The 26,643-nt window shown below is 44.6% G+C and overlaps 2 protein-coding genes and 1 long non-coding RNA gene across 3 annotated transcripts; 1 reads left to right on the top strand and 2 right to left on the bottom strand.

Moving 5' to 3' along the window:
* Positions 1 to 410: 410 nt before the first annotated feature.
* Positions 411 to 2,130, bottom strand: LOC116687247 (insulin-like growth factor-binding protein 5). The gene is made up of 4 exons (XM_032512448.1): positions 1,620 to 2,130; positions 1,193 to 1,221; positions 980 to 1,099; positions 411 to 883 (listed from the first exon to the last, which is right to left on the bottom strand). Exons 1-4 carry the CDS (start codon positions 1,933 to 1,935, stop codon positions 779 to 781), a joined length of 570 nt encoding a protein of 189 aa, XP_032368339.1. The 5' UTR covers positions 1,936 to 2,130; the 3' UTR covers positions 411 to 778.
* Positions 2,131 to 2,345: 215 nt separating this feature from the next.
* LOC116687251 (uncharacterized) lies at positions 2,346 to 23,947 on the bottom strand. Its single transcript, XR_004331499.1, has 4 exons — positions 23,938 to 23,947; positions 19,772 to 19,871; positions 7,568 to 7,570; positions 2,346 to 2,355 (listed from the first exon to the last, which is right to left on the bottom strand). It is a non-coding gene; the product is annotated as an uncharacterized LOC116687251 (long non-coding RNA).
* LOC116687233 (SPRY domain-containing protein 3) lies at positions 3,787 to 26,474 on the top strand. Its single transcript, XM_032512429.1, has 11 exons — positions 3,787 to 3,904; positions 4,901 to 5,038; positions 5,229 to 5,304; positions 10,495 to 10,619; positions 12,669 to 12,801; positions 12,929 to 13,117; positions 22,217 to 22,366; positions 24,676 to 24,733; positions 25,327 to 25,446; positions 25,535 to 25,656; positions 25,758 to 26,474. Exons 2-11 carry the CDS (start codon positions 4,920 to 4,922, stop codon positions 25,890 to 25,892), a joined length of 1,227 nt encoding a protein of 408 aa, XP_032368320.1. The 5' UTR covers positions 3,787 to 3,904; positions 4,901 to 4,919; the 3' UTR covers positions 25,893 to 26,474.
* The last annotated feature ends 169 nt before the right edge of the window (positions 26,475 to 26,643 follow it).

Genomic DNA, 26,643 nt, shown 5'->3' with positions numbered 1-26,643 from the left:
AGGTTTGGGAGCAGGGCCACGCCCAAACCACACCTCTAATCACCAGACAAACCTACATATACCGTGCTGCGTGGCCAGGCTCGTGTCTCTGATTGCTTGACCCACCCTCCCTTTCCCTCTCCTTCATCCATCTTCCCCCTCTTCCCTTCCCGCTGCACATCTCTCTCATGTCTCTTCTAGGTACCGTCTGGGGGGGGGTCTGTAAACTATTCGGGCAAAAACTGCTTCTGAGACAGAACCCCCACCCCGAGTCTCCTCCACCCGGTCATCACACATCCTCCCAGACCAGCCATCAGACAACATCCACATCAATTCATCTATCTGCACATTCATAATGTTCATCTGCACATTCATAATGTTCATTAAGTCTTTAACTAACATATGGTTGTGGTGTGGTCCATGCTAGTGAACTTGAATTTGTGTAGCTCAAGCTATAGGTGCAGTTTTACAACGTATGCTACAGTGTGAAACTAGTCTGGATAATATGCCCTTTATTATAACTTTAATATAGTGTAAATATACATCTTATACAAGTAGATACAAAAGCAATGTCTAATCAATACAGCCCTCATATGTTCAGTAGAGGGCGCAAAGAGACAAAGTTACACCAGATTTGGAAACAGCTTTTCATTGGTGGAGTGCTGTTTCTGGCTGGTGGAGAATGGGATGTGAGGCTGTGTTGAGCTCCTTTAAACTCTGTATTGGTGTTCCTTCATCTTTATCTTGTGTCGGTAATAAAGCTTCCGTCTCTCCTGCTTCAGTCCAGGCTTCATACACTTTAACACCTCAGGCCGCCTTTCTGTTTAGTGTTCGAGCAGACAGGCATGCCGTTCGGATCCACACACCAGCACTTGCCACGCCGCTTACCTCGAGATGACCAACACTGCACAAACAGAACAAACAAGTACAGCCACAGGTCTATAGAAAAGTCTTGATAATTATAATGATTTCCTATAATTCATCTTCTTTGCAAACTCACCTGCTTCTTCCTGAAGAAACCACGCTTGTCACAATTAGGCATGTAGATATCGTGATTTGACTTAAATAAATGGGCATCAAGACCTTCGATAAGTGTGGTTAGCAGTTTCCGACATGGAGCCTGTAAGTAGAGTTTAACAGATGCATGTGAGTGCCTGATTGAGTGTAATTGATGTATGGTTTGTCTAAATTATTAAGATAGGATTTTACTTACCTCATCTGGATCCTCAGAAGGAGCTGGATCTAGAATATCAGATACAGACAGACATTTAGTATGTGTAATGTACTGTACTTCACTCTTAGTTAACTAATAGCACTAGTAAAACCTATCTTGATTAGAAAACTGGCAACTGAGCCATAAAATCATTTTTCATGCTCTGGTTTCACAACATCTCTGGTTTTAATGTAACAGCTTGTCTGGGCCTAAGCATCTAGGAAGTGGAAAAAAGAAACTCATTGTATGTTTCTCTGTTCACATTTCCTCTTGACAATATTTAGACTCATGGTCATAATAGCAGGATTGACTGACTGTGAAATATAAGGACGTCACCCTGTCAAAAATTGACAAATAAATTAGCAAAAGGTGAGTGTTGGTGTTGAAAATCCATACACCATGAGCTGAAACCTGAATTTCGTCTTACCTACAGTATGGATAGTTTCAGTTGGGCTGATGCTGCTGGCATTACTGCAGACTCCCCTGCCTTCCAGCAGGGCACGGAGGGGCCTCGGCTCATCCTCTGAAGGTGCACAACGTAGACCATGGGCGCAGCTTAGAACGTAGACCCCGCATGGTTCTCCAATGCCCGAAGCGGTGGCATTTAGAGCTACAGCCGGCTGACTCTGCGTGGACTTTGATTTACAGGTGGGACATCCTCTGGATGGTTTGGTCAGCGGCATTGGACTTGACAGAGCCGGCTGCAGGAGGAGCAGCACCAGGATGTTAAAATACAGAAGCATCTTACAACAAACGTTGTCCACTGATAAATGGTAACAGTCAAGTCTCCTACAGTTGACTTGCTGAGGACTTCGGATCCCTCTTTTGCACTATCTTAGTTTAGTTCCACTGGCTGCAGTTTGCATGTGTGTCGAAAGGTGGATGGTAATTCCCTTGAGCCAAGGCAAAGTGATAGTGAGGCTGTCACACACCACCGCAGCAGCTTTTAAAGAGTAAAAACAAGTGGGGAAAGGTATGGGAGGGTACGTGATGGAGAATGTTAGTGTTCCCTCTGATTTCCACACCCCGCTCCCCCTTGTCTCTGACACACACTCACGCATGCTCATACCATTTGTTGTCTTTCATCTTGCAGGATAGTAATGTGCTTCTACGCCGACATAAATCACTAGTGATCACTCTGTTATGCTACTCCATTGCTCTGCCTTTTCCCCCACTGAGGAGGTCATTTATTTACAGAAGTGATGCCTTCATGTAACCAACCAATCACTGCACAGCGTCACCATTTAAGTTTTAAAAAATCACTGTTTATTTTAAATTAAAAATATAAACATACATTTTGATATTGCCATCTGTATATACAGAATTTATCACCACCGGTAGTTGAAAACAAAAATGACAGTGAAAGAACTAAAATCCACAATTACAAAAAGGAAAAGTAAAGCCAACAAAGTATTCTGAGCATGATTTAAAATGCACAGAAATTAAGTAAAAATAAACTTGAGTTAAAAAAAAGTATGAATAATCTTACTGGCCTTATAAAATATAACAAAGACTAAAGGTATTTAGTTACTTCCACACTTTTCATCCTTGTTTTTGACATTGTTTTGACTTTTCTTTAAATAGCAACCACTAAACAAACACTTTGTTCTCAGAGCGTGTTTACAGAGTCTGTAACTGCAGGGCTAAAGATTTAAAGAGAATGGCCGATGCTGAAGGAGTGCCACTCGAGGTTGGATGACTAAGAGTAATAACCACGAGCATAATGTCCCACCCTGTAAATTCCACTGGCTGTGAGTCACAAACAGGTTAAATTAGAAGACACAATCTCAATACTTGTCTTAATACACTGCTTGTGACCACTTTATCTCAGATACAAATACAATATATACAAATGTAACCCAATACAGAAGTACATTTACTTGACTTAAATATCATTAAATAGAGGTTAGACTTATTGATCTGAAAACATATTAACACAGTGAAACAACTGATTTATCCTGTTTTCTTTTCTTTATGCTTCTAACAGATTATTGACCAAAGCAAACTTCATTGTAATATCCCGCTTATTGTGACTAAACAGCCCAACTTTAGTTAGTCTGTGATTCTTGCCATTTCAAAAGTAAAACAATACTACTTACAGTCCTACAAAGGCAAAGTACATTGACTATGAAATCAATAATAACATGAGTTATGCACAGTTTTGGCCAGAAATTATGGAGGTTAAGATTGATTTGGATTAAAAGTTCATGGCAAGCCAGTAAACCATAATCAATCAAGTTGTGTACGTACAAACATCAAAGCCATTTTTATTGTTTAAATTGTTTTGCAGTTATGCACAGGTATTAATATAGACAAAAAGCTTCTCCTAGACATGCCAACTTTCACTATTTATTTTGTATAAAATAAAAACAACTTTTTTATAAAAACTGGTGAGGGGACAATGTGTCTTTTTTCTTATTAAGGTCTTAACATCTTAAAAGTTTTTTTCGTCCCAGATTTGAGTTTATGTCAACACATGGTAGCCTATTTGTAGTCCTCAGGTACACACACAACATCAACTGTCAAACCACAGAAAGAAGTCCTTCGAAAGACTACATTAACACACGGCAGTGCACATTGTATTTATCCTCTCATGTGATTGGTTGAGAGGGCGGGACTTCCGACGGCACAGGTTGGACATAAAGTGACAGACTTCATCTCCTTAAAATTGGAAGAAAAACCGAAGGACGACGCGTTACAAGTTTTAAAACAGTAAGGAACCATCATGAGACAGATATGCTTAGAAGAGTTTGACTATAATCTGAGATACAGTCATGTTTATAGTACATTATTTGCGATAATTTTGTAAAGCTGAAAGCAGCTACCCGGCCAACCGAGTCCTGCCTGTAGTTTGGGAAATACGTTGCGGCATTTAGGGTAGGCTCGTAAAAGGGCAAAGCAGAGAAGTTACCACGCTACAAATATATGAGGCGATAACTCGCATATTTGTTTACTTGTTTATTTTAAAACACATTACTGGTTAGATCCTGAACTACTTTTTAGTCATATTTACGTTGGTAACTTTATTTTATCTTCACAAAAAAATAGCCCAACACAACATTTTCTGGGAACGAAACTATATTATCCCTACGTCCGTCTGTGTAATAGCTACGCGGGGGCGCAGTGTGATGATCCACCACTGTGCCAGCTAAAATAAAAAATACACACACTTAAAGTCTTTTGTATTAAAATAGTGAGTTTTGAATTTAAAAAGAACCAACAAATCCTGACTCTGGCTTTAAAGACATAACCTGACAGGGTAAAAAAAGCAAAGATAATAGAGTAAATACACCACAGTTGAGTTGATTAATTGATGGACATAAAATAATCTGCGAATATTAATATATTAGCCTAATTCAGGTTTTAATTTATGATTGGAATGGGACCAGAAACACATCACTGAGTCAAGGGTGTTTTTAAGTTAAATGCTTGAGTCAGTGGCATTTTACATGGGGTGGAAAACACCCAAGGGAGCCACCTGACCATCACAGGTGTCGCCCTGTCCAGGTCTTCGCTTGTCTCTGGAATGTGTGATTAGATGTAAATGAAAAGTACCAACTCCTCGCAGTAAGGGTTTGGCCTGATAAAAGCCAGGTCCTTCTAGTTGAATATTTTAGTCTAAAACATCACCATCAAATAAAATTGAATGTTAGTTGACCTGCTTTATAGCAGTAATACATATTTTTGATTTGTTTCCCTGTGTCTTAGATTGGAATGATCTTCAGACATGGACGACATAAACCTTCATTATCGCTTTCTGAACTGGAGGAGGCGAATTCGTGAAGTGCGAGCGGTGCGATACCGGGAGCAGCTCAAAAGGATGCTCAAAGACGGGGACATACTCAGGTAACAGTGATGAGCAATGCCACAATGACTGTATGAACTGGAGACACAAATTAGTAATATAGTTAAGTCCCTTATTTTTAATGCTAGAGCTCTTCCTTTGCTTGCTGAATTAGCATCCCACTTTGCTTGCATTTGTCATGAATCATGATTATAGTAATATTTTCTTTTTTCCTTTTGCATCTCTTTGTAGGTATCATGGGAATTCAGATGAAGTTGGCTGTTTTGTGGCAGCCAGGCCATTGTCAAGAAGAAATCGCTATTTTGAAGTAAGAGTTGATCATTTCAATGTTACAGCCATGCACTCGTCATTTAGTTATTGGATTTTACATGTAAACCTGACTGATTTACAATAATTATTTATGCTGTGTCCTCAATAGTCTCAGTGTGATATTTAATGATATAAACTGAACTCAAACCTGAGCGTGGGGGTGGGGGGGGGTTCACAGATCTAATTTTACAACATTTTTTAGATTTATTTATTTCAGGTTTATTTGTCAGGGACAGTGCACATTAATAATACATTAAAGGATAAATGTGCCAGAATTAGCTTGGAGGCTATTTTACATCCACTGTTGTTCACCCTAAAATGATATAAGATAGCTCTCCACTCCTCTTAATATAACCTTTTATCAAATATGTTTTAATTTAAGAAGAATATGGTGTGATACAACAGCCCAGTTTCTCATAATTGTTTTAAAATAACAAAGGAAGATAGAATTGACGATTGCTTGGAAGTAATTTAATCAAGAGTGTAAGCTGTAAATACTATATGCAAAAATACTGTATATACAATGGGGCTAAAAAATGTGGGCTCCCCAGGTAAAAATTGTATTAATGTGCATAAAGAAGCCAAAAAAAGATGGAAAAATCTCAAAGGCATCAAATGACAGATTAGACATTCGTATAATATCTCACAAAAAGTTAGATTTTATTTCCGTCATTTAAACTTTCAAAATAAACAAAAAAATGGCGTCTGCAAAAGTTGGGCACCTTGCAGAGTTTATAGCATGCACCGCCCCCTTTGGAAAGCTGAGACCTGACAGTGTCATGGATTGTTCTCAGTCATCTTCTGGAAAGACCAGGTGATGTCAATCTTAAGGTTTTAAATGCCCAGACTCATCAGACCTTGCCCCAACAATCAGCACCATGGGTTCTTCTAAGCAGTTGTCTAGAAAACTGAAACTGAAAATAGTTGACACTCACAAAGCAGGAGAAGGCTATAAGAAGACAGCAAAGGGTTTTCAGATGCCAATATCCTCTGTTCGGAATGTAATTTAAGAAATGGCCGTCATCAGGAACGGTGGAAGTTAATGCAAGATCTGGAAGACCAAGAAAAATATCAGACAGAACAGCTCGCAGGATTGTGAGAAAAGCAAGTCAAAACCCACGTTTGACTGCACGATCCATCCAGAAAGACCTGGCAGACACTGGAGTTGTGCTACACCATTCCACTATAAAGAGATACTTGTACAAACATGGTCTTAATGGAAGAGTAATCAGAAGAAAACCTCTTCTATGTTCTAACCACAAAAATCAGCGTTTGAAGTTTGCAAATGAACATATAGACAAGCCTGATGCATTGTGGAGACAAGTTCTGTGTTCTGATGAGGTTAAAATAGAACTTTTTGGCCGCAATGAGCAAAGGTACGTTTTAGGACACAGCCCTTGTTCTGTTTTGATGACATGAGACTTGGCGGGCCATTGTATCTGATAGCTAGTCTTCATCTTTCTGAGTCACACTGAAAAAGAAAATCATGACACCTTTTGGAAACAGCACTTTTATCAGATACAAAGATCTTTCAGCTTGAAAATAAATGCGTTGAATCACCTGGCAGCTCTTTCTACATTGTGCGCTGGGACAATGTGAGTACAGTGGGGATTACTAAAGCTATTATGCCAAAATCTTTTACATCCACTTTAGAAGCAGCATCGGCAATTAACTCTCATCCCCAGTCCAGAAAGTAGCAACATATCTCTTTTTGATATTAACAACTTTGATATTAACACACTGTTCAGTCAACCTTCAACCCTCGCATGGAACTTATGTCGTTTACAATGATAACAAAGGCAGATTTTAAGCAACTGTTAATTTTGACGGCTGAAATAACAGCTGTTGCGAGCAGATTTTATCAGCTGTTGCTAGCTAATTAAGCTCATGTTAGCTGCATGAGTTGTTGGAAAACGTCTGGCTTTGTATCTTTCAATCTTTTCAAAACGTGAAATATGCACTGGATGGCTACTTGCATGATATTGTGCTAAAATGCCAGCAACAAGTCTTAGTTGGTGCTAGGTGGCTAAACTATACAACACCATGCTGTTGACACCAGCTGAGTCAGATTCTTTATTTGTAAACAGCCTCAGCTAGCGGCCTGTAAATCTCTGTCATCCAGTAAGAAGGGTCAATGTTGTCTTACATACTGTAACACTGCATTTACAGCTGCTGCATATAGATACAGTATATACAAGTTTTTAAGGTGCTTTTGACTTAATGGGTGAACTGACTTAATCTAGTACAGAGGTTTGCCTGACAAACTAGTTTTACAAAGCCAAATAAGTTGCAGCTCATTACAAATCATGTCATGTTCTTATTTTAGTTTGTTTATTTCAAGGTTCTTGGTAGTCTAGACGCTATAGTGCACAAACATCCCAGTACAGTGACTGTTTCTCAGAATAAACCATGTTCAAACTTGCCTAGCACACACACATCCTGCCCCGGTCTGACGTGTAGTGAAACAGTAACTAACCTTTTCAACCTTTATACTTGCGTGTGCTTCATCCCTGTGACTCACTTTTGTGGGAGTTATGTAGGAGGAGGGAGGAAGTGATTTGTGTAAATAGGCAAAAAAGCTAATACATGATAGTGAAATGGATGCTGATGGTTGATCTGATGGTAGATTTTAGGGTTCATCTGCATGTTTTACACTGACACAGAAAAAAGGGACTTATCCTCACTCAATAGGCCATTGTTGAGGTCATGGGAAATAACTTAAAAGTTTCCTCTGCTCCTCGCCCCGCATTTTCCAGCAGTGCTCCGATTGCAGTGCGTCCATGTACAGATCCCTAGGGATGATGTCATATGGTCAGTATTCAGTTATGATAACAACGGTAAAGGCCAGCTCTTTACTTGAGGGTTTTCACTTTGAACCGCCATTCAGTTTTTAACAAAGATCTGTTCTAAAGTTTCAGATTGGTTTGGAAAACCTCATGAAGTGAAAAGAGAAGCAGTGCCAACCCAAAAGCAAAATGTGATAGCATGTAAAAAGCCTGAAGGAGAAGAAACGAAAAGCTTTTATGGCAAATAAACCTGCAGCATTCAAATGGGCATTTTGGATGTCACCATGTATGATTTTTCCTACCATAAAATCTGTAAAGCTAACTACTCAACTACTTGATGGATTGCCATGAAATTGTGTATATAGACAATTCATGGTCTGCAGAGAATAATTCCCTGATGAATGATCCCCTACACCGGCGGCACCAACATCAAAAATGTATTTTCCAATACTTTAGTTTATATCTAAATATCTGCAAAACAAACAATATTCCCATAAGCCTCAGCTATACTTTGTGCTTAATGCTAATTAGCATGCTAACATGCAAAAAACAACAACAAAACTCAGATGGCAAACAAACATTATACCTGGTAATCCTCAGTGTGGTAGAGTTGTCATTGTGAGCATGTCACCATGCTGGTAGGGGTGTCCCTGACAAAGAATTTACACAATCGAATCAGAATCATCAAGACTTGCCTATCGTTGGCTAGTCCATATCCTTGACGTTCCACTTCTGGGATTGCTCTGGATTTCACTCATTTAGGCCAGACATCCGTTGCTTTGGGCTTCCTTTGAAACTCTGGTTGATTTATGAGGACTATGCTTGACTTTTTCTCAGATCTCTGCAGGGTAAATCCAGACAGCTAGCTAGACTATCTGTCCAATCTGAGTTTTCTGTTGCTCGACTAAGACAACTCTTAAACGTACACGTTCCACCAAAACAATTTCCTTCCTGAAGCTTTTCTGCAGCTTCAGCGTGGCTTTTCCCGGTGTCTAGCACCACCCAAGAACATTTTAATTGGTTTAAAGACATGCCAATAAACCAGAGCATGTTTTTCTCCCATACCGGAATGTTGTGTGGACCAGCCAGACCCTCCTGCAGCGCCACGGTGGAGGGAAGTCTGGCAAAGCATGACTAATTGACAACTGATTGCCGACTTATTGTTTACTTATTGTTGACTTATCGTTGACTCATGTGAGGGGGGGCTGACTACAGTGATGAAATGTTCAGCAGTGATAAGGTTGTGTAAAGTTCCTTTTGTTTGAGAACATGCAACTGATTAGGACACAGACATAAAAATGATGATTTTGATTGGTTTAAAGAAATGCCAATAAACCAGTGCCAATTTTTCTCCCATCCCGGAATACTGTGTGGACCAGCCAGACCCTCCTCCGCAGCCCTGCAGCGTCGTGGAGGAAGGTCTGGTCAAGCGAGACTACTGCCGCCACGATGCTCCTCCATCGGTCACGGATCATGGAAGTGAAACTTAAATCTGTCCATAGGGCGGTTGAATTTATTTATTCACATTTGTATTTACAGCATTGTATGTTGTATGATATTAATATCATACAAATTATCTTGATGGGAGAAAACGGGTAGTTCTATGTTCAGATAGACATTTCAGGTAACAGTGATGAGACAGACATTGAGCACCCCCATATAGCCAAAATGGCATGATCCTTATTTCATACTGCCTCTGGGAAGATTTGACTGTGGGATTGGCAGTTGAATCAGGCTCCTTTGATCGAAGCATCAACTATTTGGGGTCACCCCTAAATGCTAGCATTATCATTTAGCTTAAAACATAGGCTCAACTTAGCAGAGCGGGCAGCATGGCTGATAAACATTTGTGTTAGCTTTATAAACAGGATTACGTTGCTTGCTTAAAACCTGTTTATTTGTCAACATAATAAACTAGTACCGTGCATGTTGTTTGATATGTCTGACAAAATCCACCAAATTAAAAGTTCTGATTAAAAGAAAAAGCCATCTGTGTCCTTCACGCTCACCTAATCTTCCTCAAGTTTCTCTGCTTATGCACAATATAAACGCCTCCCACACATGGTGCGTAATGAGTAGATGACTCATTGCTCTGGTTGTTAAAATGGCTTCTTGGGAATTTAAGGTCGACATCCTAAGGTGTGTCAGAGCAAGAATAAAATTAATCATATTATTTAGTAGAAACGTAGAAAATGTCTTTATGTTTACAAAATGTTTTATTTCCAGATAAAAAATAAGGGAACATTTGATTATATTGCTGTTTGAAGATTTTCCTGAGATAATCTGTTTCTGGTTTTGGAGTCTCTATGAAGCATTAAAAAAGAAGAACAAAGGGGCTTTTCAACTGCAGTGATTCTTCCTCTCTTTTTTCTGGGTGATGATTGAACCTGTGGTGTTTGCAGGTGACCATTATCGATACAGGAGTGAGGGGAATGATTGCTGTCGGTTTGGTACCTCAGCTCTACAAGTTGGACCATCAGCCCGGCTGGCTCCCACACTCTGTGGCTTTTCATGCTGATGATGGCAAGTATGTGACAATGAGGATTTTCTTAACATATACTGTACACTCTCTTAATGACACAAGGAGATACAGCGGAATAATGTACTTCTGACACAACATAATGGTATACTATACATGCACAAGCTCACAGAACATGTTCATAAAGCATAGGTTCACATTTGTTTTCCTGTCTGTCTTAAAACAATAGCCAGGTGCCCATATGAACGTTGAAACAGGTTTCGCTGGCTGTAATTATTCGTCCTGTCCATACTGGCCATTAAGACATTGTATTATTCTTCTCTCTTTCACACCACCTACCAGGGTTGGGCTAGGGTTGTCTGATCAGTGTTCAACCCTCCTTTTGGAAATTCAAACCAAGCCAGTCTACATGGGTACATCCCTGGTCATGACAATTCAGAGATCCCCTGAGTCAATCCGGAAGCAATGCATTACAGTTACCTGAAGTGCTAGAAACGGCCGGGGCTTTCATGTCATATTCAGTGAACAGCTAGTGCGTTCCATTTTAACTCAGAACTCGGATTTTCCAGGTTCAAATTCAAAAACACGCCCCCTGACCTCGGATTTCCGAGCTCGGAAGTCGGACAACTACAGAGTACCCCGAACTAAAAATCCAACGTGGCTGCTCTGTGTATCAACAATTGTAAAAGTTGTAATAACATAGAGTTATAAGCACTTCTGTGTTATTTTTGTTTCACTAAATCAGTCGTACACACTGTGCTGTCCATCAGTGGACATGTTGTGGACATGTTGTTACGCTGTTTGCATGCACAAAAAAACGCGTAATGCGTTGATATAAACTGGCATTGCTAACAATGATTAACCTGGCTAGAGCTAATGGAAAAAAAATTTAAAAAATTAAATTTGTAAATGGAACGCGTTCAACTCGAGTGTGACGTCATTCCCAGCTTCGGCTTACGAGTTGTGAGCTAAATGGAACCCACTATAACATCACATCCTCCAGTCATTCTATATACCAGCAGAACAAATGTTTTGTAGCTACTGGAATTTGTTATTGTACAATAGGGAGAGATAAATAAAGCTTATTTTATGATTGTTTTACAGTGGTTAAGTTCTAAAGCACAAGTAAATAACCATCAAACAATTCTCAGATGATTTGTACAGTGATTTCTCCTCCTCTGCATATTTTATTGCAGCAGCTGGACAAGGAAGTAGGTTACTCTTGTGTCAACTATTTTAAGACAAGGGGAGAACATTTCTTGCTTTGATTCTATTAAAAGTAAAGTTGGGCTTTGCTGTTGGCTTCATGGCTCACTTTTAGAAAAGGTCAGAAAACAAGAGAGAGATTTGCGCTACCCAGCAGCCGCTCTGAACTGCAGTCAGCAGACGTCTCGAGCAAGGGAGAGTGAGTAAGAGCAGCGGTGCAGAGACGATTAAACAAAACTTTGTTTCATATGTTTTAACGCTGGGTTTTACAAGCAGTTTCGACTGGAAAAATTGCAAAAGGCAGACTAGTGAATATCCGGGCACACACTGGCAGCGGACTGTTCAGAAATGAACCTTTCCGTTTGGCTGTTGTTGAAGCTACCTGTGAACATCCTAGTTTTATACAGTCTATGGAGAAAAACCAGCGTGAAGCACAGTGAGACAAAATGCAAGTTTTTTTTTTTTTTTTAAGTGTGGGGTGAACATAGGCAGCAACCTGTGATGACTGCCCCACTGTCGTTTCCAACCAATTACATCATTTGTGCTGCCCCGGCTGTTAGCGATCCAGGTCATCCTCAATTCACGTTGAAATCGACCCTAGCCTACCCTGATCAAACCCACCTTGCTAGCTGGTTTGCAAAGCCGAGTAGATTGAGAATGGGTACCCCATTCAAACACCTGGGTGGGTCAACCCGGGTATAACCCTGATTGAGCCATTGATGTGAAAGGGGTTTTAGAGGAATCCTAGGACAACTTGCTAGGGCAGGTGAAGAGGGAATTACAGTAGTCTAGCCAGGATGATATAAAAGCGTGAGGGATCATTTCTAGCTCAGATTGTAATACAATAGACCTGAATAGCCATTCAACCTCCCCATCTTGTTTTTTTCACAGGCTGTATAATGGCAACACTGTAGGACAGCAGTTTGGTCCAAAATGCTGCAGAGGTGACAGAATCGGCTGTGGAGTATCTCTGGACTCTGATGATAGACAGTTAACTGTGTTTTTTACCAAAAATGGCAAAGAGGTTAGTGGTTTGTTACCATCATATTACTTCACCTTATACAGAATTTATTCACCATTACAAGTTTATTTGTGAATGTATACACCCAGCTACCTTTCCTAAACAATTCAGTATCTGAATGTGTGCCAAGGTCGGCAGTGTGGAAATCCCAGCATCTCCTGATGCTCTCTACCCGGCTGTGGGAATGCACTCTTTGGGGGAAGAAGTACAGCTGGACCTGAACGCTGAATGTGGGATCGAGGAGGATGATGGACAGATGATTGTGGATAGTCATGAAGAGGACTGGGGCCGTCTCCATGACGTCAAAGTGACCGGCACAGTAAGTCCTGTTGCTGAGAGATAGACAAAAAGAAAAATGTATTAAAAAAAATGGACATTCTTTTTTTCCCATTTCTGTTTTATTCAGGTCTGCCAGTCAAAGACATTAAATATACAGTAAAATAAAAATGTGAGAGGTTGTCTCCCTTGTTCATGCTGTGTAATGATTGGTTGGGAGGATGAAGCCGAACGAGAATTTTTGTACACCAGATTATTGGTCTGGAATACATCAGAAAGCTTTAATTAATGATGGCTGTTACGGGGAAGACGGGCCCAAACGCACAGCTCAAAGTAAGGTTATTTATTAAGGGGAAAGAGAGGGAAAGGGGAGTGGGAGGACGGAGGAGCGAGACCCGGGGATGGAGCCAGGGAACCAGTGAGGGCAGATGGATGGTGCAGGGAATGCCGGGGTTGAGTCTGAGGGGGCCGGGAGCGAAGGCAGGGAAGGAGGATGGCGAAACGGAGAGGCAGGAGGGCGAGTCCGGGGAGTAGGTGGCTGAGGAGAAGCAGTGGGGGTCGGGGACTGACGCGTTGCAGCAGATAGGATGGGTGGGGGAAGGGGGCGCCGAGGGAGGAGGACCAGGAGGGGAGCCAGGAGCAGTGAGGGGAGGGGAATGAGGGGGGGAAAAAACAAAGGGAAAGTACGGGATTTTAACACAAAAAGACAATTTTCCCCCTTAAAGCCGGTCTGGATTCACCCGGGTATAGCGACACGATCAGGTGAAGAGGGGAGGAAGAGCAGTAATATAGGGGTGATGATGGCAAAAGGGGGGGGGGAAAGGGCGGGGGCGAGGCGGTGGCAGGTGTGGAGTGGCCGGTTGTTTGACACGGGAAGCAGGTGGGGGGGCCCCGGGGCTTGGAGATGAGGGAGGGGAAAAAACCCCCCCAAAAACACAAACACAGGGGAGAAGGGGGGAAAAAAAAGGGAAAGAAAAAACAAAAACACAAAATCAAAAAAAACAACCACGTCAGCCGGGCCCCCCAAAACAGTTACCCCCCCCAAAGGGACCCCCCAGGGGAAACAAAACCTTCCCGGGATGGGCCCTTAAAAACACCCAGGAGATGCGGTCCGGGGTTTTTGGGTGGGGGGATCCAGGAGCGTTCCTCGTCCGACCGGCCCAGTCCCCAAGCCCCCGATAACCCCACCCCTACGTGCACTCGAGGAGGGGCGACGTGTGGGGCCGGGGGGCGTCAGCCGCGGGGGGGGTGGATCCCAGGGGACGGAGAGCGGTGGGGAGCGGTTTACCGGGAAGTGGAAGACGGATGGACTTGAGAGGGGACGGTAATTGAGCCTCCGCATGGGGTTTAAGCACAGCCTCGACCTTGTAGGGCCCCAGAACCGGCGTGGCTCTTGGAGTTTTTGCACGGGGGGGTTTGGGAGGACACCACACCCTTTTGGCCGGGCTGGTGGCCGGGGCGGTTTCTGGGGGGCCAGGGCTTTTGGGGGAGACGCCGTTGAGCGCGGCCCTGGCCTCCCTCCATAGCGTCACACCCCCCGGGGTGGCCTGGCTACGGGCCCGCTATTCCCTTCTCCAGGGGGGAAAAAGGGGGGTTAAAACCCGAGCCCTTGGGGGGGGACCCCCAGTGGCAGCCTGGGCGGGGAAAATTGTGGGCGTATTCACCAGGGAGGGGGGCACTCCGGAAAGAGGGACACGGACCCCACACACCTGGGGGCGCCCCGGCCCCTGGTTGGCCGCTGGGTTCCCTTTTGGTTGCGGATGGGGTGGACGACGGGGTTGGCCGTACCCCCAGGCTTGACAAAGGATTTCCGGGTTTGGGGGTGAAGGGGGCCCCCCGGGGTCAGACAGATTTTGGGGACCTGGACCCGGGAAGACGGGGGGGGAAAAACTTGGCGCCCAAAACCCCGTGGGAACTTCGGAGGGGGTATAAAGGGGACGCTTGGAGAAGCGGTCCCCCACTGTCAGGATAACGGTTTTGCCCGGGGAATTGGGCAACCGGTGACGAGTCCGGGCGTTGGGCCCAAAGGGCCCGACGGGGGGTGGGGGCAGAAACCGGGGGGCCGTTGGGGGGAGGGTTTCCCGGGCACAACCTCCAGGCGGCCACGAAAGCCCCCGGCACCCTTCCCGCTGTGTCCCCCAGAAGCGTTGGCGGACGGAAACGCGTGGGGCCCCCGGGCCGGATGGCACAAAAGCGGGAGGCTTGCCCATGCAGGCCCGGGAAAAGGGGTCCGGGGGGAGTAGAGTCGGTTTTCCCCGGCCCCCGGTACCAGGCGGGGTCGGTGGTCTGGGCAGGCGGCGGGGGACTCCATTCCAAACCGGGAGGCCGCCAGGCGGAGGGGGAAAGGATAAAAGTCGCGGCTCTGGGGGTTCGGGGGGGGGAGCGAGACAGGCGTCCGGTTTTTGGTTTCGGGGGTGGGACGTAGGACAAGAGAATTCAAACGAGAAAAGAAAAGGCCCCCTGGCTTGCCGGGAATTGATTCGGGGCGGAGTGAAGGTGGAAAGGGTTTTTTTGTGGCGTCCAGAGATGAAAGGCTGTGGGCACCCCCAGCCAGTGCCTCCTTCCCCCAACGCCATTTACGGGCCGGGTCACGGGGCCCCCACACGTAATTTGTTCTGTGGGAGAGAGGCGTTTGGAAAAAAAGGCACAGGGGTGAACTATGGCGGAGGGTGAACGTGGGGCGAGTGGTCCCCCCCCGAATAACGTCACCCCCACCCAACTGGAGGGAGGGGGGGGATTGGGAGGGCAGGGGGGGTGGGGAACAAGGACTTTAAAATGCGAAGGCGCAGCGGCCTCGGGGGACCAAAAAAAAACGAACACGGGGAGGTGGCCTGGGGGGGGCGGACGGAAATATGGGGATGAAAACCCCGTAGAAAGGGGGAAACCCCGGAAACGGAAAATGCTTAAAGAGGGGGGAGGGCAGCCATACAGCTTTGATTTTGTCGGGGGCGGCATAGCCGCCCGCCCATATAAAAACCCAAAAAATGAACGGGGGGACCTGAAACCACATTTTCTGCTTGAAGATAAGATTTCCATGAGCCGCGGGAGCCAAGGCAGTTTGGTGTGTTGGACGGGGGCGGGGAGAAATCAATAGTCCAGGGAAACAAAAACGAAGCGGTGGAGGTAGTCACGGGCACACGTTTACCAGGCCGAAACACCCAAAGGGGGGGGGAGACCAAAGGGAAACCAAATACTCGTAGTGACCCAACGGCGTGTTAAACGCCGTTTTCCCCCGTCCCCCCCCCCCGGATCGGGGTAGGGGTAGGCGTTTTGAGATGAGTTGTAAAGAGGCACCGGGGGAGGGATGTGTACGGAATTAAGGGGCAAGGGGGACTTGTTTTTTTGACGGTTATGGGGTTGAGCCCCGGTACGAGCGGGGGCGGGGGGCTTTTCCCTTTTGGTACAAAAAAGAAGCCCCCCAAGGGGGGTGAGGGGAAGGGGGGTGATGCCGGGGGGCAGGGTTCCTTTTGTACTGCTCCATAGCCTCTCTCTCGGAGGCGCTTGAACAAACCCCCACTGGGCAGGGGACCCCGGGGAGGGGAAAAAAAGGGGGGCATAGGGGGGTGGGGGGGAAGGCAGGCCCGGTCCTACTGAACCCCAAAGGCCCCGGGGTGGTATTTAGCAGGGACAGAGAAGGTTGGGGGGTTGGGAGGTGGGTGTCAGATTTTGAACGTCTTACCCGGGGGGTGGCGGCTAATGGCAGGGAATGACATTCGGGGCTCCAGTTTCTGTCTTCCCCCGCGCCCGTCCACATTTGGGTTTTTGATTTTTTACCAGGGGGGGGCCCAGTACTACGGGGATGGGGGGGGAAAATGGGTGGGTGAGAGACGCTCGTGGTGGGGGGCCCCGGGGGGAGGGGAGTGGGGGGGGGTGAGGGCGGTGGCCCGGTTTGACCGTTGAGGGGGTGGGCGGAGGGGTGTGTCGAGAGGAAAGTGGGAAGCTGGTTGATAGCTCTACATCAAGAAATCTGTCGGGCTCCCCAAGACTAGCGCCCCCCCAAAGGAAAAGGAAACCCTGCGCCAGGACAGGGAAAGTCAAGCAAACGATGTGGGGGGGTGGTACGGGTGCCAGGCACCCACCGTATGGGAGCCTGGTCTTTTGGCCCCACGGGGTGGAGAGGGAAATGGCCCGAAAGCCCCAGTATGACACAAAAAGGCGGCGGCGGCGCGCGTTTCCCCGGGGCAGGGGGGGTTTTTCCCACTGATGGGTTTGGACGGTGGCGGGGGGGAAACCCGGGCCCTGCGGGGAGCGGTGGGGCGTAGTGGGGGAAGGCGAGGGGGGGGGGAAATAGGCGGGGCGGAAGGCCCGGGGAGAGGTCGAGCCGCGAGGTGGCGTTTCGGGCCCTTCCCGGAGGCGGTTTTCCAGGTCGGGCTACCGATCAGGTACCGGGCTTCCGGTTCCCCGGTGGCCAAAAAATCCTTCGCCCGGGCATGAGGCCCCCCCCGGAACCAAACTGCGGAGAGCCCCGTTTTCCACCCCACCCCCGGAAAGGGTGGGGAAATCAAAGGAGTCTCCCCCACTCGGTCTCCCTGAGGGGGAGACTCAGGCGAGAGTTTTCTCCCAAACCCGTAGGGTGGTCAAAAAAACCCTCCTATCTCTCCCCAAAGGGGGGATAGGACAAGGCTGGGCCTCCCGTCCACCCCGGAACCAAAAGGGGCGCCGCGGTACGGGCAGCCCCCACAAAAAAACCCCCCGGCCCCGGAGTGGAAAGTTACTGGTTTGCTGAACACCCGGGGGCAGCACAGGAAACCCCGAATCCCCAGCCCCCGGGGGAACTTTTGGGGGGGAAAAAGACCGGAGTTTCAAAAGGGGGGGGACGGGTGAATTTACCCAGGTGGAGTTTTAGGGGTACGGCGGGGAAAAACGGGGCTAAGGGCTGGGGCAAAAAACGGGGGAAAAAAGGGGGAAGGGGTCTGCTGCCTACCCTGTACCTCCCGTAGGGGGCGGCGCCCGGCCCTACCCTAGGGCAGGGATGTGGCGGCCGCCCCCCGGGGGCCCGCGGGAAAATGGGGGGGAAGGCGAGGGTGCGGGTTTTTGGAGGCCGGGTGGGTTTATGCCCCCGACTCCCGCGGGGAAGGGGGGGGCCCAAAAGCCCCCGCTCAAAGTAAGGTTTTTTTGGGGAAAGAGAGGGGGAAGGGGGGGTGGGGGGGACGGGGGAGGAACCCCCGGGGGGGGAGCCGGGGAAACCCCCGGGCAGATGGAGGTGCAGGGAATCCGGGGTTGGGCCTAGGGGGGCCCGGGACGAAGGGAGGAAGGGGTGGCGAAACGGGGGGAAAGGGAGGAGGGCGGTCCGGGAGTGGTGGCTGGGAAAGGGAGGGGGGGGTCGGGGACTGACGCGTTGAGAGTAGGAGGGGGGAAGGGGGCCCGAGGGAGAGGACCAGGAGGGGAGCCAGAGCCACTGACCGGGGTGGAAAGGATGGGAAAAACAAAAGGGGGTAAGTAAGGGAGTTAAAATCAAAAAGACAAGTTTTTCCCTTTAAAAATCGGTACTGGACACCCCCCTAGTAGCGACACGTAGGTGAAGCTGGAGTAAGACCGGGGAGATATATGGGGATAGATGGCAGACAGGGGGGGGGGGGAGCGAGAGCGGGGCAGGGTGGGGAAAGACCGGGTTTATTGTACACGGGAAACAGGTTGGGCGGAGTGGCTGGAGAGAGGGGAAAGGGAAAAAAAAAAACAACAAAAGCAGGCAGGAAGCGGGGAAAAAAGGGAGAAAAAAAAAAAAAAACACAAATCAAAAAAAAGGAAGACTCCGGCACCGGGCCCCCCCCCACAACAGGGCCTTCAAGATTTGAAATTGACTTCCCCAAAACATTTTAAAGTTGGGGCTTTTCAATTTTTCCTTACATAGGTATCCATGTGGATCCCAACCAAAAGGGAATAAAGTGAGTGCCCCACTCTGTGGCAAACAGAGCTCAACAACAGGGTAAAAAAGTAGCTGCGAAATGCAATACAACAAAAAATGTGTTTTTTGAAAAAAATTAAAAAATGTAACCTATTATGGACAAATAGCGTAATATGAAAACTTAAAAAAAAAAATTTGAGCCTCCAGAGAGCTGTGAGAAGTCGGATAAATTACATCAAGTGTTGGTTGGGGGCGAAGACTACAAATCTGAAAATCTGGAAGGGAGGATTTAGAAAGAAGCGAGTTTACCAGATCTTTGTTGCTCGCTCCTCATCTCTGCTTGAGGCTACATTAGCTGCATAACACACCCATATCTCCAACCAGACTGTCAGCAGTTAGAGTTGCATTGTGGGTAATGTAGAGTTGTTTTTCCTAAATGCCTGATAAGGAGAGACCAATATTTTCTCTAAAGTACTGCTTGACCTCTTCTCTCTCTCTTTGTTTGGGACTCCACCCCTCCCTGTGACGTTAGGACTGCAGTGTTTGTGTCTGACTCAGGCGTTGATGCAAAACCTCAATAGAAAGGGGATGGGAAGGGATCGCAGCTGAATAGCCCTTAGGCAGTACCTGTATGCCACCCACACATTTAATTATCCTTTATTTCTACAAATAAAGGATCTTTATCTCTTTTGGCCCTGTTCTGTATGAACGTAGGGCTCACAAACCACTGTCTGATCTCCCTGCATTAATTACCGTTGATAATTGGCAACCATGTTGGAAACGAGACATTAGGCCTAGACATTAGAGTTCTTCTACTGCTCTGATGACATTTGGGTCACTCTGGAAATGGACTCCTGTTGCATTCATTCCACCTGGGAATATCAGGGGCCGCCCTCGTGGTTACGTTGTTTTTCCGACTGCCAGTGTTCACATGGTCGGGATGGGTCGTCGTCTTCTTTTTCTTCTTCTTCTCTTATAATGGCATGTGGCATAACAACTTGTTGCATGACTGCCACCAACTGTTGGGAGTAGCCTAGAGCATCAGATGTGTGAAAACATGGAGGCCGCAATGTCAAAGATTTGCTGCTGTTTTCTTATGCGAGCATACAAACAGCAGGACAACAAATGGGAAAGAACATAGGCCTATTTATGAATAATTTGAAACATGTTATGTCTGTGTATGTTTCTTGGCAGAGGCGTTTATCAACTATAAACAGGTTATTGTCATTGAAATATTTTCAGTGAACTAAAGTCGCCTACATCAAGCGTCAGTTGTCAACAATGTGTCACCAACTTGGAAACTCTGTTAGCAAAATCTAGCCTGAGTTCCCCACCTCAGATTCCCCCATGAAGTGACGTGAATGATGACATTTTCACTGGGAAAAATGTTTTTTGTGATGCCCATGAACGCACGGTCAGCTTTGTTGGTGTTGATGTGCTCTGTTGCGTGTAGTAAACAGTTATCTCTGTTATGTTTTTGTAGCTTTGCTTTTAGTACCCAAACAGTTTGCAGGGATGACAAACACAAACCCTGCCCCATTTTTCCAGAAGAAAGGATTGCATGACGTTACGACCTAGTTTTCACCTCATCATCTAACGTCCCTAATAGGATAATGTGTGAATAAAACATGCTCTTTCATCTTATTCAACTCCCATCTCTATCCAACCTGAGAGGGAAGCAGCAGTCATGTCAGACATGATATAACGCAGTGTACAATGCAGTGTACAAGTTTTGTAGTTTTTTAGTTTTTATAATAATTTTAATTTTCTTTCTTTCTTTCAACCAAAACATAATAATAAATAAAATATAAAAAGACCAAAAATGTAGCAACACACCAAAAATAAACAATATCTTTTAAGTGTTAAAACAAACAATATGTTCAATCTGTCCAAAAAGAAGCTGGATGAGGCCAATGCATGTTATTTTTCCCACCCCTCATTCAACTTTAAATAGTTCCTGCATTATTATATATTTTGTATATGTATCATACATTTCATATTATATATTTATAGCTGAGATAGCAAGATAACAATATACGTTTTATATATATATATATACATTTTGCACCAAATAATCCATTACCCCAATCACCCACCCCACTACAATCAGTATATTAACCCACCCTCACAATCACCTCTCTTCCTTCTCATATCCTTCTAATTAAGTGTTTTTATACAACTTTTTAAACTGTATAATGTTTGAACAATGTTTTAGCACCTGCTCTGGAATGGTTTTCACAAACTCACCCCAGAGATCTTGATGCACAAACAAAAGTTTAGTTCTTCTCTCAGACTACACCCACCCTGCCTTTCCATAAACATATTTTCTAAATATCCCAGAGGTAAATTATTTCTTGATACAGCTAGATAGTGTATCCATATATTTATCTAAATAATAAGACTCAAATGATTGTGAGATTTAAATCTAAAAGTCAGTTTCTTTAATAAGTTTGCGTGGAATAGCAAATACAGAAAGTAAACTTTTTCAGACGGTTTGATTTTGGGTTTAGGGAAAAAAAAAAAGTGCGGGATTATTCATTTTTGGGGGAGAAATGGCACAGAAATCCTTTTTTTAAAAAGGGATGACTTTGGGGTTTTCAGATGAGGGTTTATGCACCCACTTAGAGTGATCTTAAAACCTTTTAAAGGGAAAAGGGCTTCTTTGGCTGGGAAGTGCAAACATGGGAGGATGCTAATGCTAAAAAAAATTTTTAACCCGCCCAAAACAAGTAAAGGGGGGCATGAAGTCACCTAACTGATGCGGTATTGTTTGGTATATACTCCTATTGAAATTGTGATTTATTTATTTGAACAAAGACAATGCACAAAAAACATTTATAAATGTTGTGTGCTTTAGTTAGCTAACATTAGCTACCAAAAGCTACTGGTCATACCAGACTAGATAAGGCTATTGAGCAAGTGTATTGAATTGACAAGGGTGTTTTATGGGTTATGAATTCAACTTTTCATTTCTTTGACTAAAATTGTGCTGCATACACAACACTGACACATTATCATTTTACAAAGTTGTTGTAGCTAAGGCGTAGTGTATGCAGTAACAAGAGCTTTTAGCAAATAAAGTGTCTACTTATACATCCAGCTGTACATGAAGCAACATTGGCATTTATTTTGCAGTCAAGTTTTTGGCCACCCCATGAATGTAAATCCAATATTCTTTCTGTGTCTCTTTACCTGATAGATGCCCCAATATATTTACCAACTAGCTACTTGCTAACTTTGTCTGTCTGCTGTTTGGTGCTGGGCAGGTAACTGTATGTGTCTGTGTTTTTTCCACAGCTGCTGGAGTACATAGGCAAAGGGAAAAGCATTGTGGACGTGGGCTTGGCTCAGGCCCGTCGGCCTCTCAACACACGCTTCCACTACTATGAACTGGAGATCACAGATGCTGGAGAGAAATGTTACATTGCCTTGGGGCTGGCACGCAGGGTAAGAGCCTCCTCATTGACACACCTTGTTACTTACTGCACACTCTGTGGTTATCTGTCGGTAAAGACCCCCCCCACACACACACACACACACACACACACACACACACACACCCCTCGTCATTGCTCTCCATCATATGCACCACTGCTCTCACTGTTTCCAGTCTGAGTGATGGAAAGAGGAAAAGCTAACAAAAGAATAAATATTGTCTCATTTTACCCCCACATGTGGTTTTCCATAGAAAGCAGGTTGATCGGTTTACACGCTAATCTACTAGAACACTGCAGTCAAGAATATGAAAGGTTATGCATAGGATACAATGTGAGCATCTGATGTTTTGTCTTGGATTCTTTCAGTTCCTGCTTTATTTTCCTTCCTCTTTTCACACAGTCAGTCACCGTACACAAGATGGGATGAATAGAAAAGAATTAAAGGTATACAGACGATCCTCAGGCTAAACAATTAAAGGTTGATATCCTAATTAATTAGGTGGTATTAAATCACAAATGATGACATCGAGAGATGATTCATATTTTGGAAATAAGTTGGGTCCGAGAGAAGACTTGTTGAATGTTTACACATCAGAATTACAACCAGGGGATGCAGTCATCATTGTGGCATTTAAACAACACATATGAAATAATTGTGCTGCCCCCGCTGGGATTTTCAGTTATTGGATGCTAATAGATAGAGCTTCAATCAAGGTAATCACACTGCTGTTTTGCCAGCTGTGATGGTGCTCTCAGCCTGGGAGGTGGTGGATGACTGTTGCTGCACTCATCCTTGACATTAAGCTCCCCCTGACTCCTCCGCCGGTAGTTACCGCGTGAGGTGTGGGCACGTTGTGCCCTCAGGTCAGACTGTGTGGAGATTAGAGCTCTGTCATTTTGCTGATTGTTTTCCAGGAATTGTTTTTCTCAACATGGCTGCGGTTTTGGTGTAGCATTATAAATACAGCAAACGGTCATTCCTGAGGTTTTGTTCCATCCTCCGTCATCTCCTGCAAGACGTACCAGTCTCCTGATGGGAAGCATTACCTCTCGCTACAGAAATCAAAACAAAGGTGTCTCTCTCAGTCTCTGGGTAACACATGCTTAACAGTTACTAGTCACTCAGTGGCTGCTTGTATTTGGATGAGGAAGCAATTGTTTATGGTGCATTCCTTTCTCTTTTGTTGCTTCAGGGTAAAGTCCTTTTGTCTGTTTTCTCCGCAGCTTATCTTTTTAATTCAATGGTTTTCCTTCAGTCTTATCTACTTTTCTCACCTGTTACTGTGCCCATGATCACGTTAGTGCTCTGCTTACAGGGGCTTATATGGATACTTAGACTTTACACTTCACAATATGTTTTTATTACATCAAATCCAACTCAAAGTCACGCAGTCTACAGGTGATTCAGCTGATCAGGGTCGCATTACTTGGTTGAAGATTATGTTTGTTGTTTGTCCCACAAACCATCTGTAGAAACAACACCTTAGGAATGCCCAACGCTACATACAAAATGTAGTTCTATTTGAAGAAGCAAATACTTACAAATCAGGAGAAAATTTGGTTGTGAGTTTTACATGTCACTTATATATATCCACTTGCTGGCAAATTAGGAATAAACAAGTACAGTGACCAGACTTCTTAACTGCTGTTCCAAATCATCCAGAGACCCTGCTAACATTTGGTATGGAGTTTGCACTATAAACACAGACACAGTTGTTGTTGTATGTTTAAAGAAAGCTAGCCTCTGAGCAAATTCCTGTAACAAATCATTTTTCTTACTCTCAATTTACTGTTATTTTAGTAATCATAGAGGATGTCATTTTTTATGCAGCTTCTCAAGTCTGTATGGTGTGCAAGCCCAAATTTAATTAGGTGAAACACACAATAAATAGGTCTACTCGTCTTGGTTGAGATATACCAATTAAAACATAAATTAGATTTATCCTATATACAGGTGCGTGAGAGAACAACACCTGGTTTGGCAATATCTCAGAGCTTTCATGTCGTTTTTGCGGCTATCTGAGATCATCCATCTGCTTGGATTCCTAAATGTCAGTCAAAACTCTGACATTTCTGGATGCCAAAGGCTACAAACAATGTTTGTAATGCTGAGCATGAGGCAACATTTTTGCTTTTGTGGTGAATTTTGAGTCAGCCTGCCCCATTTAAGACAGAAAAAGAGAGGGAGAGAAGAAGAGAAATTTCCTCAAAATGTCCATCAATACATAAAAAATGAAGAAAGAAATAGCTGGAGACATTGTTCAGACTAGCTGATGTGCTAATTAATCATAGGATGTCACTTTCTCTTTTGTCTCACAGGACTACCCCAAAAACAGACATCCAGGTTGGAGCAGAGGATCTATAGCCTATCATGCAGGTGAGTGTTTGCAGAGCATGATGAGCTGTCAATGTGTTTTCTCTGCATTTAAATGAAATCCATAATACACTACCACTGTGTACACATTCATTCTGTCGGCAACAGTCAAATTGGTAATGGCACTAAATTGTCAGTCATGTTTTTTGGCAACGGCAGAAAGTACAGATGCGTAAGTATTATTTTTGGTAGCCATGTCAGTAATAATCAAATATTTAAAAGGTTATTCATGATTTCCATGTAGCTTTCAGTGCATTGCTGAAAAAAAGTTCCCAATAAACTTACGAGGATTATTGTTCCAACTTAATATTTGATGCATGTCCTTCCCTGTGTCTACGTGGGTTTCCTCTGGTTGCTCTGGTTTCCTCCCCCATTCCAAATTATGCAACCCCTAAATTGCCTGATGTGAGTGGCAATTAGTTTGTGTCCCTGTACAATATGTGTGTTGGCATAGAAGGACCAGTGGTTGCTCAACCAAACAAAAATATGTGTGTAAATGTTAGCAGTGGCAGATGTTGTCTTTTTTCTTGATTGTATCACACTCCCTCATGCATGTGACAGGAAGCACTAATCAGCGTCCCTGTTGTTCTTTGTAGATGATGGAAAGTTGTTCCAGGGCAGTGGGGTCGGGGACGCGTTTGGACCACGCTGCTTTGAAGGGGACATTATGGGCTGCGGGATCATGTTTCCACGTGACTACAGCCTTGATGATGGAGGTGAACATATTTATATTGTCTCCAGAGCACTGTGCATCATCGTGTAAAATCTCTGATCGCCTCTCTTTCTATTTCTGTGTCTGTTCAGATGACGTAGATGACTGGGACCTCGATGTAATTCCCAAACCCAGTGAGGTTCAGAATGAATTGTATGCAAGCAATGAAGATGAGGAGGATGAGGGAGAAGATTTGGTGGGGAGGAAAGTCACGGTGAGAGGATGTCCAAATCTGGGAATATAAAATCGTGGACTCTTAAATCTTCGGTACAAAATATTCACATTGTCTCCTTGCTGCCCCTTGTGTTCGAACAGGTGTTCTTTACAAGAAATGGAAAGGTGGTGGGCCGGAGGGAAGTGGCCTTACCTGTAGGAGGCTTGTATCCCACGATTGGCATGATGAGCACTGGGGAGAAGGTCAGAGTGGACCTGCACCCCCTCAGTGGCTGAGCAGAGTAGTAGAAAACTGAGTTGAAAAATCCAAGCATGGACAAATGATTGAGCTCCGGTACATTTTTAAAGATCAGTTAATAAATAATACCTCCACATCAGCAGGCTCCAAGATGTTACTGGAAAAGTCACTCCACTGTGGAATGTGACTGTGGCGTCCTCATGCTGTTAGAATGATCGAAATAATGGATGTTAATATTACATGCATGCCTCAAAGAAATGCTTTATAATTACATGCTGTTAAGAAAATATGTTGATCCATAGGTTTGTATAGGTGAAACACAATTTTAGAAAATTTCATCACACAGAGTAAAAGTCATCATAAAATTCCAACAACAAAGGATCTCACCAGAATAAAGAATGTGAAAAGCAAATAGGAGCAGACTCTAGCAAACAAGTGGACCCTCTAATCAGCAATAGTATAAATGTCGGCAGATAACGTATGTAGCTGCACTCTCACAGGCTGCAGTGCAGCCACACTCTGCTCATTACTACAGGTCTGCTGTACGTCTTCAATTGATGGTGTGTTACTGACACTCAGTGGTGAGAGAGATAGTCTGGAAAATAATTCTCTGAACGTCTCCAAAAAAAAGAGTAGTGCACTGTATAAACAGTTACTCTGTGAAGCAGTCCGTCATATTAGCTGCTTTATGAGCGTGTTTCTGTACAACTATGAGTGCTTGTTCTGACAGGAAGTCATTACAGCATGTTTTGTCCAATGCAGTAGGAATTATGGAATAATTAAATGTGA

This window comes from Etheostoma spectabile, chromosome 4, assembly GCF_008692095.1.
Source record: "Etheostoma spectabile isolate EspeVRDwgs_2016 chromosome 4, UIUC_Espe_1.0, whole genome shotgun sequence".
Lineage (NCBI taxonomy): Eukaryota > Metazoa > Chordata > Actinopteri > Perciformes > Percidae > Etheostoma > Etheostoma spectabile.
Note: the sequence above shows the minus strand (reverse complement) of the source record. Positions and strands in the feature narration are given on the sequence as shown.

What these genes read in the sequence shown, in the direction of transcription:
- LOC116687247 (XM_032512448.1), bottom strand. Translation starts at nt 1,935, where the DNA reads ATGCTTCTGTATTTTAACATCCTGGTGCTGCTCCTCCTGCAGCCGGCT. An exon ending in TGAAACTATCCATACTGTAG is followed by an intron (nt 1,222 to 1,619) that starts GTAAGACGAAAT and finishes CTGATATTCTAG; the next exon opens with ATCCAGCTCCTTCTGAGGAT. An exon ending in GTTTCTTCAGGAAGAAGCAG is followed by an intron (nt 884 to 979) that starts GTGAGTTTGCAA and finishes CTGTTTGTGCAG; the next exon opens with TGTTGGTCATCTCGAGGTAA.
- LOC116687233 (XM_032512429.1), top strand. Translation starts at nt 4,920, where the DNA reads ATGGACGACATAAACCTTCATTATCGCTTTCTGAACTGGAGGAGGCGA. An exon ending in TTTCATGCTGATGATGGCAA is followed by an intron (nt 10,620 to 12,668) that starts GTATGTGACAAT and finishes TTTTTTTCACAG; the next exon opens with GCTGTATAATGGCAACACTG. An exon ending in ATCTATAGCCTATCATGCAG is followed by an intron (nt 24,734 to 25,326) that starts GTGAGTGTTTGC and finishes TGTTCTTTGTAG; the next exon opens with ATGATGGAAAGTTGTTCCAG.